The sequence below is a fragment of the Anoplopoma fimbria genome, chromosome 1 (assembly GCF_027596085.1).
Source record: "Anoplopoma fimbria isolate UVic2021 breed Golden Eagle Sablefish chromosome 1, Afim_UVic_2022, whole genome shotgun sequence".
Classification (NCBI taxonomy): Eukaryota; Metazoa; Chordata; class Actinopteri; order Perciformes; family Anoplopomatidae; genus Anoplopoma; species Anoplopoma fimbria.
Window position 1 is genome coordinate 1,853,491 of NC_072449.1, and position 16,051 is coordinate 1,869,541.

A 16,051-nucleotide genomic window follows, 5' to 3' on the forward strand; every position below is an offset into this window, starting at 1 on the left:
CCTACAGAGATAAAAAAAAATAAACAGGTATTTACCTGCAGAAAGAACCAGGATTTTATTTACATTAGAGACAGACATTTATTTAGAACGTTCTGTTATAAGAGTATATGACATCATAGTCTGTAAAGAAGACTCAAAGTTCTCAAACACAAAACAAACAACACTTCCTCCATGTTAACTTTGATAAATTCATCATCAGGGTCATGTCACCCTTTATGATTTTAAATATTTCCATTTTAAAAGCACTACAGCAGTTCAAAAGGGGATAATTCCTCCTATTACTTATGGGCTTTTACACTGAAACATCTGCAGGAAGTGATGAAAGAGTTCAGGTTATTTCAACCTCTCTTTTTTGTTCTACGTCTCCTGTGAGTCCACAAGAGAAATATAACAAACTGCATTTCTGGAGTTCCCCTTTACAGTCTGGACATAAAAACTATGTCCATGATGTTTATTGAAAATCTGATCAGTAAGAATAAAATATATTTGGTGAATTGTTCCCTCGTCCTGCCCCATAAAAAGCAGGAGTGTTGCTCTCGGAGTGTGTCTGTGTCTGACCTCCATGGCTTCCTGTGAGAGCTGGGTGGTGTTAGTCAGAGGCACCAGCTGCACCAGACCGGTGATGAGCTCCGCTGTGCTGCTCTGCATCTCTGGAGCCTGTTTCACCGGATTCTAACACACAAAGACACAAATTCAGAACATCATCCCAGGTGAGATTATTCAACATGGACGTTAGATATCTACAGTAAAAGGAAGAGAAAAGTGTAGAAGCTTCAGTCTTATGAAGACTCTGAGGACTCACATGCAGCATGAGTTTGGGGTCGGCGTGGATGAGTTTGACCAGAGCGAGGAGAAGGCACTTGTAGCTTCGAGTGTCCAGTTCTGTGGCTTTCTCTTTGAACTTAAGGCTGGTGGACATCTTCCCTTTGAACGTCAGACTCTGAGGGAGGAAACACAGCGCGATAAATAAAGAGGAGACGGATCATAAAAACTCATGGAGCGGATCAGAACAAAAGAAAAGACGGAGCAAATCTAACTTTCAGAGATCTCCGGTCAAGATCTTTTTGCTGCTGATACTAATTATCGATCAATGATGATCGTTATTGTCAGATACAGATCCATTTGTTGTTTGATTATAGCAGCTGGTCTACAAGGATCCAGAATATTTGTTTTCCACCACTGTCCAAAAAATAAATTCAACGCTCTGAAGTCTATAAACCATCAAAAATACTAAATGTTATACTTTTACTTTGTTTTCGTAATTTAAAGTGTTTTTTATTCTTCTGATCTGAACCTCTGTTCATTAACGTTACTAGCTCTCCTCCTGTTATCCGTTAGCGGTGCTGCTAACGTTACTAGCTCTCCTGTTGGTTTAAACACAGGTTGGTTGTTCACAATGTAACATTATCAGAGATCAGAGACTAGAGAAGCATAAATGAAGTCCTGATCTCATGTTTTACTGAATATTGGAGGATAACGATCGTCAGTAAAACTTTATTTACACTGTGATGTTAACGTTAAACTGTGGAATTAATCTGCGGTTCACATGAGTGAAGATCCGTGAGGGGGATCAGTACAGATCAACTACGGTCCCTTACACCAATAGTATTAAATATCTTTACTGAGATATCAAATGATGTATATCATGATAGAAGTATTTGTTTTTTGAGTTTACTCTTGTTTACTTCAACTCATCGTAGTTCTATTTAATGAGGTTTCTTACTAGTGACATTAGAGGTTTGTTTACTTTTAGTTTTACCATTGAATAAAGAGGTTTGGATGATCTTAATATATATAATAAAGTCTGTCACTGTTTTTCTTGTTCTCAACGATTACTTTGTTATTGTAACGGATAAAATGGTGAACAAAACTACAAAAATAAGACCCATGTTGTAGTAAGCTTTTAATCAAACTACACATTGAAACTGGTTTATTCCCCTCCGTCTCAAACCCTACATGACTTTACATGTTAAATGCAGTAAAGTAACGTGTTAGTGTTTTCTCACCGGGGTCATGCGTAGAGGAGGGTGGGTGCCGGCGCCCTGGGTGACCCGGTTCAGGGTGTCTGAGAACATGAAGCGGAGCTCTCCGGAGTAGCAGTAGACCGCATCGATCTTAGGCCACCAGTCCAGATGAGACTGAAAGAGGACGACACGGCGTGAGACAAGGAAGGAAACAAATCAAACTATTATACAATCACTCATGTGTGAGGGTGTCAACATTACAGCGGGACAGTCATCTCTGACTCCGACACTGGACACAGTCTCTAGAATGTGCAGCTGCATGCTAACGGTAAGCTACGCTGTGTTGTTTTTCATGTTTGTCAAGTTTATTTATTGTCCTTCTTACTAAGAAAAAAATACGGGACGATCACTGATCTTACTTTTGATTAAAAGGTTGAAATCAAAAGCTTATTTCAATGAATTTCAATTTAGCATCCAAATGGAGACACCCCTACTGATGTGTGACGACGCTGTGCAGACTCACGTTTGTGATGATTCTGTTCAACGAGTTGACCAGGACAAAGTGGAAGGTGGAGGGGGAGGAGGAGGCCAGACAGACCTTCAGAATAAAAGAGGAAACACTGGTGAGAATTAATAAGAGCAACAAATATTAAGACACAAAATAAACACATTAACCCTGTTGACCCAAAACCGCCTGCAGGATTGTAAATAATGTTTTCTTTAAACCATCACAAAAACGACATCTGAGTTTATCTGAGTGAGAAGCTGTAAAACTGTCATAATTGTCAGATTTTCATATATCCGACCGTGCTTGAACACATCATGTGTGACAAACGCTTCTGTCAGAAACCAAAACAAAGCCTAAAATGGTGAAACCTCATCAAAAACATTTTATTCTAAATGTCTCATTTAAAATCTCGCCTCAAATAAACCGTTTGTTTTAACCAGATTCTGTAAAAAACATTAAATTCTGAGCTCCTCAGTGAAACTATGAAGACATGATTGATTCATCTGAGACCAACAGTCATGTGACAACAAATCTGTTAAGCTTTGACTGAACTTCAGGCTGCTGAACACAGAGCAGAGAGGAGAGGAGGGGAGAGGAGAGGTTAATTCAGAGGGTTATCATCACTTCTGTTCGTTCCACCTTAAAGTGCTGGTTGTTGTGAGGGTTGATGCGGAAACAGGAGACGAAGCAGTCCATCATGAGCTCCACGTCGGCGTTCTGGCTGCCCGTCCCCCTCCAGAAGGGTTTGGCTGGGTTGAACAGCAGAGCCTGGTGGGACAGGGAGGACAGGGGTCACTTCAGGTCGTTCAACATCGACTCGTCTCCAGACTCAACGAGCTCACAGAGAGGATGAACTCATTCATGCTCATCCATAAATAATGAATAAGTGGTTAAAAAAAACAATCAGGTTTTCTATGTTGATGCCTGAAGTCTTGGAAGCAAACTAAAAAGGAAAGCTGTGTCACTTTTTAAAAAACATGCATGCATCAAAACTAAATATTATATTGATATTAATATCAAACCAGCCTTTTTGTCGGATAATAAGTAACAAGAATCCGGCGTAGAAACATGACAAACAGTGTTTCCATCACATAGTTCCTCCAGCAGAGAGTTGATTTATAAACTGTAAAATGTCCCGTTCAGTATTTATGTTGCTCGCAATATATTTATGGAAGTTATGTGAAGAATCTTCACTCAAAAGTCAAAACTATTAGTTTATGTTGTGTTCTAAGGTATAAAAAGCAATAACTGGTTGAATGAAACCAGAAACAATAAAAGATCCACATGTGTTCTGTGTTTCTGGTCCTTATTGCAGATTGTGTAAAGCATCTAACTAACAAACACAAGCGCACACACATAAACACAAACAATCTTTCTTGTTGTTGATAAGTTATTGTTATTGTTAAGACTTTGTTTTCTGACTCTTCCTGCACTGTGATAGAAATTATCATTGTAATATTTGTGTATTTTTAAATTGAATAAATAAACTTAACTAAAAACCTGTTGTTTGATTTTTTTTAATTTAATTTGGTTTGATTTTATTTTAATTAAGTTTAATGGTTGAAATGAAGACGGACAAAACTTCCTTCAGCAAAAAGAAAACAGACATAAACCACCTCAAATCTTTTTCCTGGAGTCTCCTGCATATTAATGTTTATCTAAAGAAACCTTCACTCCTCTAACTGACAAACTATATACAGAAACATATTTTAATAAATGTGTTTAGTATGTAAATGTATCGTTTACAAATCCCTCTTTCAGTTTCTCGTTTTGCCATTAAGCTTAAACAATAAATCAAACCATCAGAAGGATCTCAGTCGAACAATTCAACCGTCCAGCAACTGTGACCAAAATAGAAAACTAAACATGAAGAGAATAAATGTGTGTTTTCAGAAGCAGGTCAGACCTTGAGATCCATGACGATGGACTGGACCAGCAGGAAGATGGTGGAGTGGTCCTCCCAGTTGATGTAGGTGGAGGCTTTGCACAGTTTGACGCAGGCGATGGCGGCGCTCTCCATCAGCTGTTTACTGCCGCCCTGACCGGCCAGGGCTTTCCTCAAACTGTCCAGAAACAGCTTCTGCACACACAACATAAAGCTCGTTTATTTCCCATGAAATTTGTCTGTCTGAGTTTATAGAGGACGATCTTATTTATCAAGCACGATCTTCTTAATTCTAAAGATGGACAATTATAGTAAGTTTTATTTTCTGTAACTAAGCAACCAATGTACTTCCTGTTTACACCTGCATCTGCATGCCCAGTGTACGTGAATAGTCATGCGATATTTGTTTTCAGGCTGCAAGTCTGAACGGAAATAATTTCATAAACGGTACTGAAACTTTGTAAGTTCAGTCTCTGTTCTGTGTGTGTGTGTGTGTGTGTGTGTGTGTGTGTGTGTGTGTGTGTGTGTGTGTGTTGGCTCCTCCCACCTTGTTGGCCTTGCTGTCCTCCACGGTGTCTTTGGAGATGGTGTGTGTGATCTCTGGACAGAGGATGAGGAGGATGATCTGCAGAGGCCACACGGCCGCCTTCCTCTTGGCGCTCTCTGCGAAGCTGTCGACCAGATCGAACAACTTCTCTGCTGCTTCTGAACAAAGACGACAAAAACAAACACAGTTAATGATGAAACAGAACGAGACAGTATCGCATTTTTCCGTCCTTTAAAAAAATAATAATCCTGTTAATCACAGAAAACATTGGGTTAACGCGACCTCTCCCTCAGAATCCTGACCTCAGACTGTATGTCTGCACTCTGACTTCTCCTCTGCTCTTGGATTTTTTTGTGCAACAACCCTGTTAAAACTCACCAGCCAGATGTAATGTTGAATAATCGGTCTAAGTTGAGTTAAATGGTCAGAATCCGTTCCTACCTGCCATATCAGCCTGAGGTCTCTGGTAGAGCATGGTGAACTCATCGGGGTAATTCTCCACCCAGTTCCAAAACGCCTGTAGAGAGACGACAGCATGAGCAGAAGAACAACCTGAACACAGCTGAATATACATTAAGGAACATTTCTCTGATAACAAGTGGCTGCAATATTCAGCATTTTTTTTGACTAATAGAATCATTATTTTTTTATCTGACAGAGGATCATATTTATTAATTTAATAATGCACTACTTTGGCACTAGACTGGAGCTGCTCCAGTGAGGCAACACATGTGGCTGGAGTTGGAATAAACATCATAATCATCTACGTTAAAGTTGGACAAACATCCAGAGGATCCGTTGGTGTAAAAACAAATATTTAGAGAAATATGGTGGTAGTTACTAAATGTACGATAACTCAAGTACTATGAGTGTGAGAACTGTAAGGAGAGGAACATGGAGTGAAGCTTTGTTCATAGCTACGAGCACGCACAAAGGTGTTGATGCTCAACGTGTTGTTTAATAAAATGTAGATTTCTATGATTTTCAAAGCATTTAAAAACGAATTGGCCTTCTTATTTTAGTAAAAAAGTTATTCATTATTTGACATCTTATTTTAAGTTGCTTTATCGGTATTTGTAGCAGTCATGTCTGAAGACATTTTTTGGTTTGATCACTGTGGACACTACGGCGAGTATAAACCTAAATTGAAACAGCACCATGAGATGAGAGATGTAATCCATGACCAGCTGTCCTTCTGTTAGTAAAGACTTCCGTCATACGGTTGAGGAGAAACAATGAACTTCATGATCACAGAGAGATTTTGTATCACGTCTATATTTTGACTACGCCTCTAAAACGAAGAGTTTAAGTTCTGTAAGAGCTATTAAAAGGTCAAGTATCACAGTTTAAGACAGAAACAGGAAGTAGAGGTACCTTCTCTAAACTGTTGATGACGGCTAGCTGGGCCGGCTTCTTCAGAGCTCTGAACTTCAACACAGTTTCTGGAAGAAAACAAAAGCAGGATGGACACACGTCCATCACAAACATTGGTTCAACCTCTGTCTCAGTTTCTTCATCTTCTCTGAGTCTTTACATCTGAAACATGACACAGCTCTCTTTAAGAAGTCCTACCTTGCAGCAGCCTCTTGAGCTTGGAGCAGTCCACGTTGATGTACTGCATCAGCTCGATGTCGTGGACGTCCACGTTGTCCTCGGAGCAAACCGTCAGCTCCTGCAGCCTGAAGAGACAGAAAGAAGCACTCGTTAATGTTCTGCTGCATTCAATGCAGTCAGGGAAATCAGGAAACTAACTCTGACTTCACCTTCCTCTGATGAGCACACAGATTTCTCTTCTCCAGCATCAACCTGCTCAACATCTACTTCTCGATTAAAATGATACTTTCTGCTACACAAATACGTAAACAAATGAAATGTGAAATATCAAACTGATGTGAAATGTGGTCAGTTATGTCGCTTTACAAACTAAATCTAAATTGCAGCTTGTTCAAGATAATTCAACATGAATTTGTTAATATCTAACATAATGATATGATTGTCTGATAAAAGTCCACATAGAATATTATTGAATTAATAACGTGTCATCATTCACAAGAAAATCAAACATCATCATATTTTTAACCAAATATCTCAAAGAATTGCAACAATATTGTTATGTGCTTTCACAAAATATTTCAACAATAAGATGACTATGTAATTAAAGCAAATAATATAATATAATATAATAGGACAGTATGGTAAATTCAGAAGGTTACATCACTTTACTGTATTGCAGCCTTTATGTTATCTAAAATCAAAAACCATATTGATAAGATATTGATATGTTGCCCAGTCCTACAACTAACAATTATTTTCATTATAGATTAATCGTTTGGTCCATATAATGTCAGAAAACAATGAAAAATGCCCCTCATTGTTGCCCAGGTTGACACATTAAAATCACTTCTTTTCTCCAACAAACCGTCCAAAACCCAAAGAAATTCAAGAACTAACTAAGAAATAAACTTGTAGTGAAGGTTTATCTTGCGATCTTCGAAATAATCATACATTGTCACATCACCAAACAGGATCTTTCTCCATTATTCAGGTTCATGTGAATTCAAGTCAACCAATTTATATCCGATCCTTAACGTAAAGGGGATTAAAAAATAGAAAATAATTCAAGTAAAATGCAAAATGCTTTGTGCTGGAGGAAGATCTCTAATATGTATTTTATATTAATGTGAAAACATCTCCTTCAAACTACTGGATTTATTCTAGTTTATCACCAACACTACATTTTACCAGATTACATTGAACACATCATGATGACGTTATAATTTACCTTCAACCAACACTCATTTTTACTGAGTAGAGCTTGAACTCATCATGCAAGTCAAAGCAACTTCTGTAAACAATCCTAAACCTAAAGATTTGAAAAATGGAAAATTGGTATTTGATCCACATACACCATTAAAGCCCAACAGAAACTGAAAGTTCTCTCTGTTTTTGTGGTATAAAATTGGAACATTAACGGTAATAAATGCATTTATATATCAGAACCCTCATATCAGAGGTCGGTCACATGTCATCACAGAGTCCAGAGGCGTCTTTAGTGAGGAACAGAGGAGCTACCTGGTGGAGATGCGGCTGAAGACGGCGTTGAAGTTGTTGCAGCTCAGAGAGAAGAGGACGGCCGACGCCGAGGCCCGGAGCTCGGCGGCGTGCTGGTGGCCTTCACGGTACGTGTGGATGAAATGGCAGATCTCCGGCAGCAGCTGTTTGACCAGCATGGTCTCGTCCAGACGGAGGCAGTCCTTGGATTGCTGAGGACGGAGAGGACGGAGAACGTCAGGACAAAAAGGTCACCGTCGGAAGCTTTGAGGATCCTTAATGTTGTCGTTATCCGCCAATATTCAGTAAAAACAACATTTATGACTTCAATTCTTTGATCCATGATAGTGTCACATTGTGAACAACAAATCTGAGAAGAGCTTGAATGCACCACGCAAGTCAAAGCGACCTCCGTTAACAGAAGAGCATGATGGGAATGAATCACAATAGAATAAGTGACTGATTGTTGTTCCAGATGTTTTTAAGTTTGTTCCTCAACGGATTATTTTGGACTTGCAGTCGTGACAAATTGAAAACTTTATGTCTCTTTCACTCACAGAAATAAATTGGAAATATGAAACTGATCAGCTGATCACGAGACATTAGCACAAGCTAATTGGTAGACGCGCTCCCACAGTTCATGTTCTTCAAAACAATCAAGTTCATCATCAACTAAGACGACCACAGCCGAGGAGAGATCGAGAGCATTTCCTACTCTGAGGAGGAGATGAACCTAAAGCTAGAATAAGCTAAGGTGGCAACATCTATTAAAAATGATTAATTATAAGAAAGAGACAGCTGCAGCCGTTGCTTTTTGGATTTGATTCCTTTGAAAGCCACATGATGAACTGAACAAGACAAACCAAAGTAGCAGAGAACCAGCAGAACCAGAACCAGGTCCCATTTACAACATTTCACCTTCACGTCTCAAACCTGAAGCCAAACCCTTCTGTCCTTTCTTATCTATGAAGATGAAGATGGTCCTGAGTTGCGCCACGTTAGGTTTTACAGTGACTATGCTACTTCTGTGCAGCATTTGAGACCTTAACATGGTGATGATGGTCCTCATCATAAACCCTGTCCGATATCTCCAATCCACAATAATAGCAGCTCGATCATAAATTACTTTATAAGACACTTTCCTCGTCCTGAGCTAGCAGCGACAGGATAACTAAGGTACTTGGTTTCCATCTGAGGCTACAGCCACACTATTACGTTTTCGTTTTAAAACGCATGTCTTTTGCTACGTTTATGGCTGGCGGTCCACATTACACCTAAAACGGAGACGTTTGAAAACGCTACTGAAGTCGTTTCAGTTTGAAAACGGGGAGACTGAAAAATTAGAGATTAAAAGGCGTCGCTGACCTCGCTGTTTTTACCAGCAGCTGTTGTTCAGTTAAATTCTGCATTTTTAAAATTCTACTTCTGCCCACATGAGGAGGAAGCAGCTGTTATTGGAGCGATTAGTGAGCGGGGTGTCCAGCGGCGTTATCAAACCTACGGAGCGGATTGTGACCTTCACAAAAAAACCGTAAAGGAACAAAAGCATAAATGTTCTCCAGTACGGCAAAGACTTCAGCGGCCAGCAGAGCTACGAGTGAGAACAGACAACAACGAAACCGAGAGGAAACGAGTGAGAGACGTGTTGACACCATCTATTGACCCATAATCAGGTAAACTTGTTCATTTTAAAGTCTGAGAGATCATTTAAAAACGTTTTAGTGTGGATGTAGCCTGATTATTACTGCTAATGACAAAATCCTGAACAGGAAGCTGAGAGCGGATGACAGTGCTCCAACCAAACGGCTGCAAATGTAATCCAGAGCTTTCTGGTTCACAGAAGAAAACCTCCCAGAGAAGAAGAGCATGTGATGGATGGAGGATAAGTACATTAACAGAGGTTTGTGTCCACAGGGTGAGCACAAACACAGCAGCAGAGATCCCGAACCATTCCAGAGTCTGACTTCATAGTGAAGCACAAGGACCAGACGTAACAAGACACAAAACAAGGCGTGGATCACTGGTCTTTAAAAATGTATATTTAGATGTTTTGTTTTCTGATAGTGCTGAGAGAGGAGGACTCACCCCAGCCAGGCACTTGTCCAGGGTGTCCAGGATGATGAGCTGGGAGAGGTAGAGGTTCTTCTCAGAAGCTTCTCCGAATATCCGCTGTGGAGACAATCAGAGTAAAAAAAATCAGAATTCATTCAGCATTCAAACATCAGGACACAGCGTAAGGAAACTATGTGTTAGTGCGGCACGGTGTTGGAAAAAACTCACATTGCACTATAAATGTTTCTGCTATAAATATATTGCAATTAAAAAAATATAGGAATATTCCTAAACCAATTTTTTATACATTTTAAAGTTAAATGAATCAAACCTGGTGGACTTTGAGAGCAAAACTAAGACTCTAGATAAACTATTGTGTACACTAGTAAACAATTTAATCATAAAACACATTGGTTGTATAGATATGCATGGTGATGACACAGCAAAAAAATCATATATATATATATATACATAAATATATTATGTTTTTAAATTTACTGCCAGGGTTGCAGGTGAGAGAATGAGGCTAAAACGCCATCATTTCACCAACGAGATGATTTAAGTTCAGCTTCTTTTCTGTGAATCTTTTCTATAAGAACACATCTAAGCAATACATTCATTTAAGGGAATACACAAAGGGGTGTAAAGCGGGTCGTCCTTTAATCACAACGTTGGCGGTTCGATCCCCGGCCCTTCTGTCAGCATTTTGAAGTGACCTTGAGCGAAATATTGAACCTAAAGTTGCTCCCTGAGAGCTTTAAAGATTGCAAACCCCGCCCCTTTTATGTAACACACTCATAATGAGATTGACAAACCGTGGGTTGGCCTGTGTCATGTGACCATTAAGGGATATTAAACCAGATAAGGAAGAGATATCAGGGTATGTTGAACTTCGTATTACGGCTCTCAGGTGAGCAGAGAAGTTAAATTGGAAAAGGATATTAATTTATAGCTTTCTTTCGCAATCTTAACACAAATACAGTACCAGTCAAAAGTTTGGACACACCTTCTCCTTCAACTACTCTGAAGAATCTAAAATATAAAACATATTCTGGTTTGTTGAGCATTTGTTTGTTTACCACATAATTCCATATGTGTTCCTTCATAGTTTGGATGTCTTCAATATTAATCTACAATGTAGAAAAAAATAAAAATAAAAATAAAGAAAAACCATTGAATGAGAAGGTGTGTCCAAACTTTGGACTGGTACTGTACTTCCATCCCTTTGTGTTTAAATACCAGTGCAATACCATAAATACCATCAAGGAAAGCCTGTCCAACAAGTGTACCAGCAGCAGAGCCTGCATTTTCAGTTTCAGTTCAGAGAGTCTGGTTAGTCCAGTTTACAATGTGCCAGCCATAGACTGAATATAAGAAGTTGTTTGTTTACATCACATTGACTTTATCGTCATGTTGGTAATCATACTGGAATATGATAGTGCATGTAAACGTTGTCATTGACAGAACTGTAGACGGCGTCCACAGAGAGAGAAGCCCACTCACCATGTTGTTGACATTTTTGAGGATGGTGGTGAGGCCGCTGATGACGAGGGAGAACTTGTACTTGGAGATGTTGATCAGACATTCCTTGTTGTGCTCTGTGCTGACTTTGGTGTGAGTGTTCTGGTGTCCGACTTTAATGGGGAGCTGGAGGAGAAGAAGAAAGAGGACGATGAGGATGATGATGATGATGATGATGCAAACAATACGCTGTTCAACTCGTGGTGTTACATTACACTGAAGTTAATTCACCTTCATGGAATATCATAACAGCTTTGATATTTTCATCATGCTGCAATCTTCACATACTGTAGCGTTCACATTCAGATCATACTGAACATGTTTAAAACATATCATTTCAAAAGGTTTGTCCTAAATACGCTCGACACAGTAAAATGATCATAGTCTGTAAATAAGAAGTGGACGTAGTCATGGTGACGTCACTCATTGGTTTGTGGAAGGATGTTTTTAAAAACTTGAGTTCCACATTTTAGCTGTCACTTTGTTGTTTTTTTGCAACCAGTGAACAGGAAGTGACCATATATGGACTGAGGAGGAGTGAAGTAGAGACGCCGTATACGTCTCTGGTGTCGACCTGTCAATCAGTGTGTAGCCCCGCCCTAAAGCATCCCCTGCTTTATGGTCTGTTTGACTCTAAATGGAGCATCATTTACTAAATGAACATCATGCTGTATTGAAGAAGACTTGAAACTAGAGATTGAGACCATAAACTCATGTTTACAATGTTTACTGAGGGAATAAATCAAGAGAGAAGTAGAGTCATTTTCTCATAGACTTCTATACAACCAGAGGAGTCGCCCCCTGGTGGACACTAGAGAGAATGCAGGTATTGAAGGTCCCTCAAAACCTTCAGTCCGGGTCTTTCAAAGCCAAACTAGAGACGGTTACAGCACAACAGAGGAAAGGCGCCCAGTGAGGGTCTACAATAAGGATCCTCCAACACTGGCAAGCAGCAATTTATGACCCACCGAGTTGAAACTCTCAGACATTTGCAATATTTTTCAGATCGCTAAGAAACTGTGGTGGGCTTTGATTTGATTTTAATTAAGCTATACAATAGTTGACTAGGATTGGATAAAGGTCCAACATGTTAGACGCCATGGGCTGAAACATCACCAACGTTCTATGACCGGTTCTAAATGAGTAAAAACCCAGAGTAAAACGTTCTGCAATCCGTACAGTGAGACACACATCATGTCAGAGAGAACACAAAGATCCAAAGAGGTTCTACACGTTCCTCCAGTAGACTCTGAGAACTCTCGTTGTCTCAAACTCAATAAAGCCCTCACAAGACTGGAAGGCTTCAGTTGGAGCTTAGTGTAACAATAACCAAGTATCGGATAAAACACCTTAAACCAACGGCAGTAATCCAAGCTGAGCCGCTAAACCCCGGATACAATCCATAATCTGTGGAGACTAACACCGGAGTGAAAGACTTCTGGAGACTTAACAAAGCTAAATTACTTTTTAATGGCAAAACACTTATTCCCCATCAACACACCCTGGATGTCAGATTTCCCTTTACAACAACAAAGCCATTTACTTTTGGCAGGTCAAACTGATTTGAATGATTGACATAGTTAAAGATTACCTACATCTACCATTTTACTAAGTAAATATAGTTTGACCATAATAGAAGCTGTTCAGTTAAGGGCTCTAAGTTTAATGTGACAAATAGAGATGTTAATAATCAACCGTTTAAGCGTTAAACAACAAGATTAACAGTTCTGAAAAATGTTAAAATTCAGAAATGGAGACCAGCAGGTCGACCTTAACGATCCGCCCACCTTGAGTGTTGAGGAGTTTTAGCATTTATTCACCTACAAATAACCTATAAAGTTACACACACTGTGCTGCTAATGTCATAAACACACAGCTGACTACCTTGCAGATGAACGAATTGATGAGACTTACTGGGAAAATAGATTCATGTGTTCACAACAATGCATTTAACCCCTTGGCTGCTAACTCTCTAAGATGGGTGAACTGGGACTCAAACACTGCAGCTGGTGGTAAATGTCGGATTTGTTGGGCACGTACACCACAATGCTTTAAAGCTACACCAGTTAGAGAAACGTATCTGGCTAGCGAGCTACAGTCTAGTATGCCGCTAGCGAGCTGATTCCACCATGATTTTGTGCTACGCTGTTAACAGAAAATACGCTGGCTAGCGAGCTGGCTAGCGTACAGTTGGCTTGTTCATTCCACCACGCTTTAGTGCTACACTGGTTACACCAAATACGCTGGCTAGCATTCAGCTGCGTAGGTAGTTAGCTTGCTGGTTCCACCACGCTTTAGTGCTGCACCGATTATAGAAAATAAGGCAAAACAAAAGGTGTCAAATCTTGCGGTTACAATACATTTTGACATATATTCACTCCCTTCATTTTAAACTGTTCCGTCACCGTGGTTACCATGGATGAAGCAAAGCACTCTGACACATCAAAGCTAGTCAATTAGACTAATCACCCCTGTTAATTAGTGCGTTATTCGTGATAACAGGGCGTTATTGTGCCGGTATGAGCTGCCACAGGAAGCAGACGTTTTGACGTATATTCACTCCGGCATTTTGACGTATATTCACTCCGGCTTTGTAACGTTACGATACATTTTGACGTATATTCACTCCGGCTTCGTAACGTTACGATACATTTTGACGTATATTCACTCCGGCTCCGTAACGTTACGATACATTTTGACGTATATTCACTCCGGCTTCCGTGATACATTTTGACGTATATTTACGTTACAATACATTTTGACGTATATTCACTCCGTTACAATACATTTTGCGTATATTACTCCGGCTTTGTTCGTTACGATACATTTTGACGTATATTCACTCCGGCTCAATTCCCGTAACGTTACGATACATTTTGACGTATATTCACTCCGGCTTCGTAACGTTACAATACATTTTGACGTATATTCACTCCGGCTTCGTAACGTTATGATACATTTTGACGTATATTCACTCCGGCTTCGTAACGTTACAATACATTTTGACGTATATTCACTCCGGCCGTAACGTTACGATACATTTTGACGTATATTCACTCCGGCTTCGTAACGTTACGATACATTTTGACGTATATTCACTCCGGCTTCGTAACGTTACAATACATTTTTCCGGTTACAATACATTTTGACGTATATTCACTCCGGCTTAGTAACGTTACAATACATTTTGACGTATATTCACTCCGGCTTCGTAACGTTACGATACATTTTGACGTATATTCACTCCGGATACATTTTGACGTATATTCACTCCGTTACGATACATTTTGACGTATATTCACTCCGGGCTACGATACGTATATTCACTAACGTTACGATACATTTTGACGTATATTCACTCCGGATACATTTTGACGTATACGTTACGATACATTTTGACGTATATTCACTCCGGCGTATATTCACTCGTAACGTTACAATACATTTTGACGTATATTCACTCCGGCTTCGTAACGTTACAATACATTTTGACGTATATTCACTCCGGCTTCGTAACGTTACGACTCCACTGCTGGTTTTAGTCGTCAGTTTGTTCAGAGGTTAGTTATGCACCAACAAAAATGGAACCAATATGGCCGCCGCTCTCCCCCTCCTGCTCCCTTCATTTTAACCTGTTGTCACCGTGGTTACCACGAATGAAGCAAAGCACTGACACATCAAAGCTAATCAACCAGACTAATCACCCCTGTTAATGAGTGCGTTGTTCGTGATGAGGAAGCAGGAAGCAGCCAGCAGCCACTGGGGCAGGGCAGTGGGACCACAGAGGAGCAGCCACTGGTTCCACGGTGGCCCATTTGTTTACATTACACAGGCTAGGCCATGCTAACGTTAGCCGCCTAGCCTGGCGTTGCTTTAAACGCCACAGTCCCCGGATGTGAGCGGCTTTATGGTGCTTGTTGTGTACCAGCTGAGGGGGGGGTGTAGGGAGGAGGGGGGGGGTACAGACTCCCCCCCTCCTCCTCCTCCCCCCACACCCCCTCGTCTTTACCTGCTCGTCGAACCTGGTGATCACGGCCTGGACCCACTCCACGGGTTTGTGCGCCGCCATGGCCGCGCGGAGGGTCGCCGCGACGCGCGAGCCGCCTGGATCCGCGACGGGAGCGCGAGGCCGCAGCTGGCGGGAGATTTATGAATGAAACGCGACGACGCGATGCAGCACGAGAGCGATCCGATCAGCAGCCCCGTGCCTCCGCCATGACACTCCGCCGGAAGTCCGGGGGGGTGTACCTGGGAGGGTTATAAACGACTAGTAACGTTCAGGAGCAGAGAAGGCTGTGTGGAGACACTGTTGTTTCATTTATTTATTTTATTTATTTATTTATATTTATATATATATATTTTTTAAAGGCTATTAAAACTGTTAAATACTTTACAACCTCCAGATTTATACCAAAAAACTAATATAATAATATTTATATTATAATATTTTTCTTTTAACTGCTATATTTATTAAAGTTTGTTATTTTTTGTTGTCTTATTTTGAAGTACTTCCGCTCTAAATA

General features: G+C 40.2%; 1 protein-coding gene across 1 annotated transcript in view; it reads right to left on the reverse strand.

The window, feature by feature from the left end:
- Positions 1–15,742, reverse strand: part of LOC129090307 (neurofibromin-like) — a 64,992-nt gene extending 49,250 nt beyond the window's left edge. The window contains 14 exon segments of the mRNA XM_054597949.1: positions 559–672; positions 803–940; positions 2,007–2,138; positions 2,488–2,562; positions 3,112–3,240; positions 4,379–4,552; positions 4,905–5,062; positions 5,346–5,421; positions 6,279–6,346; positions 6,477–6,583; positions 7,977–8,167; positions 10,041–10,124; positions 11,511–11,654; positions 15,538–15,742. Coding sequence (XP_054453924.1) covers positions 559–672; positions 803–940; positions 2,007–2,138; positions 2,488–2,562; positions 3,112–3,240; positions 4,379–4,552; positions 4,905–5,062; positions 5,346–5,421; positions 6,279–6,346; positions 6,477–6,583; positions 7,977–8,167; positions 10,041–10,124; positions 11,511–11,654; positions 15,538–15,597 — 1,650 coding nt within the window. The 5' untranslated portion in view covers positions 15,598–15,742.
- Between the last annotated feature and the right edge of the window lie 309 nt (positions 15,743–16,051).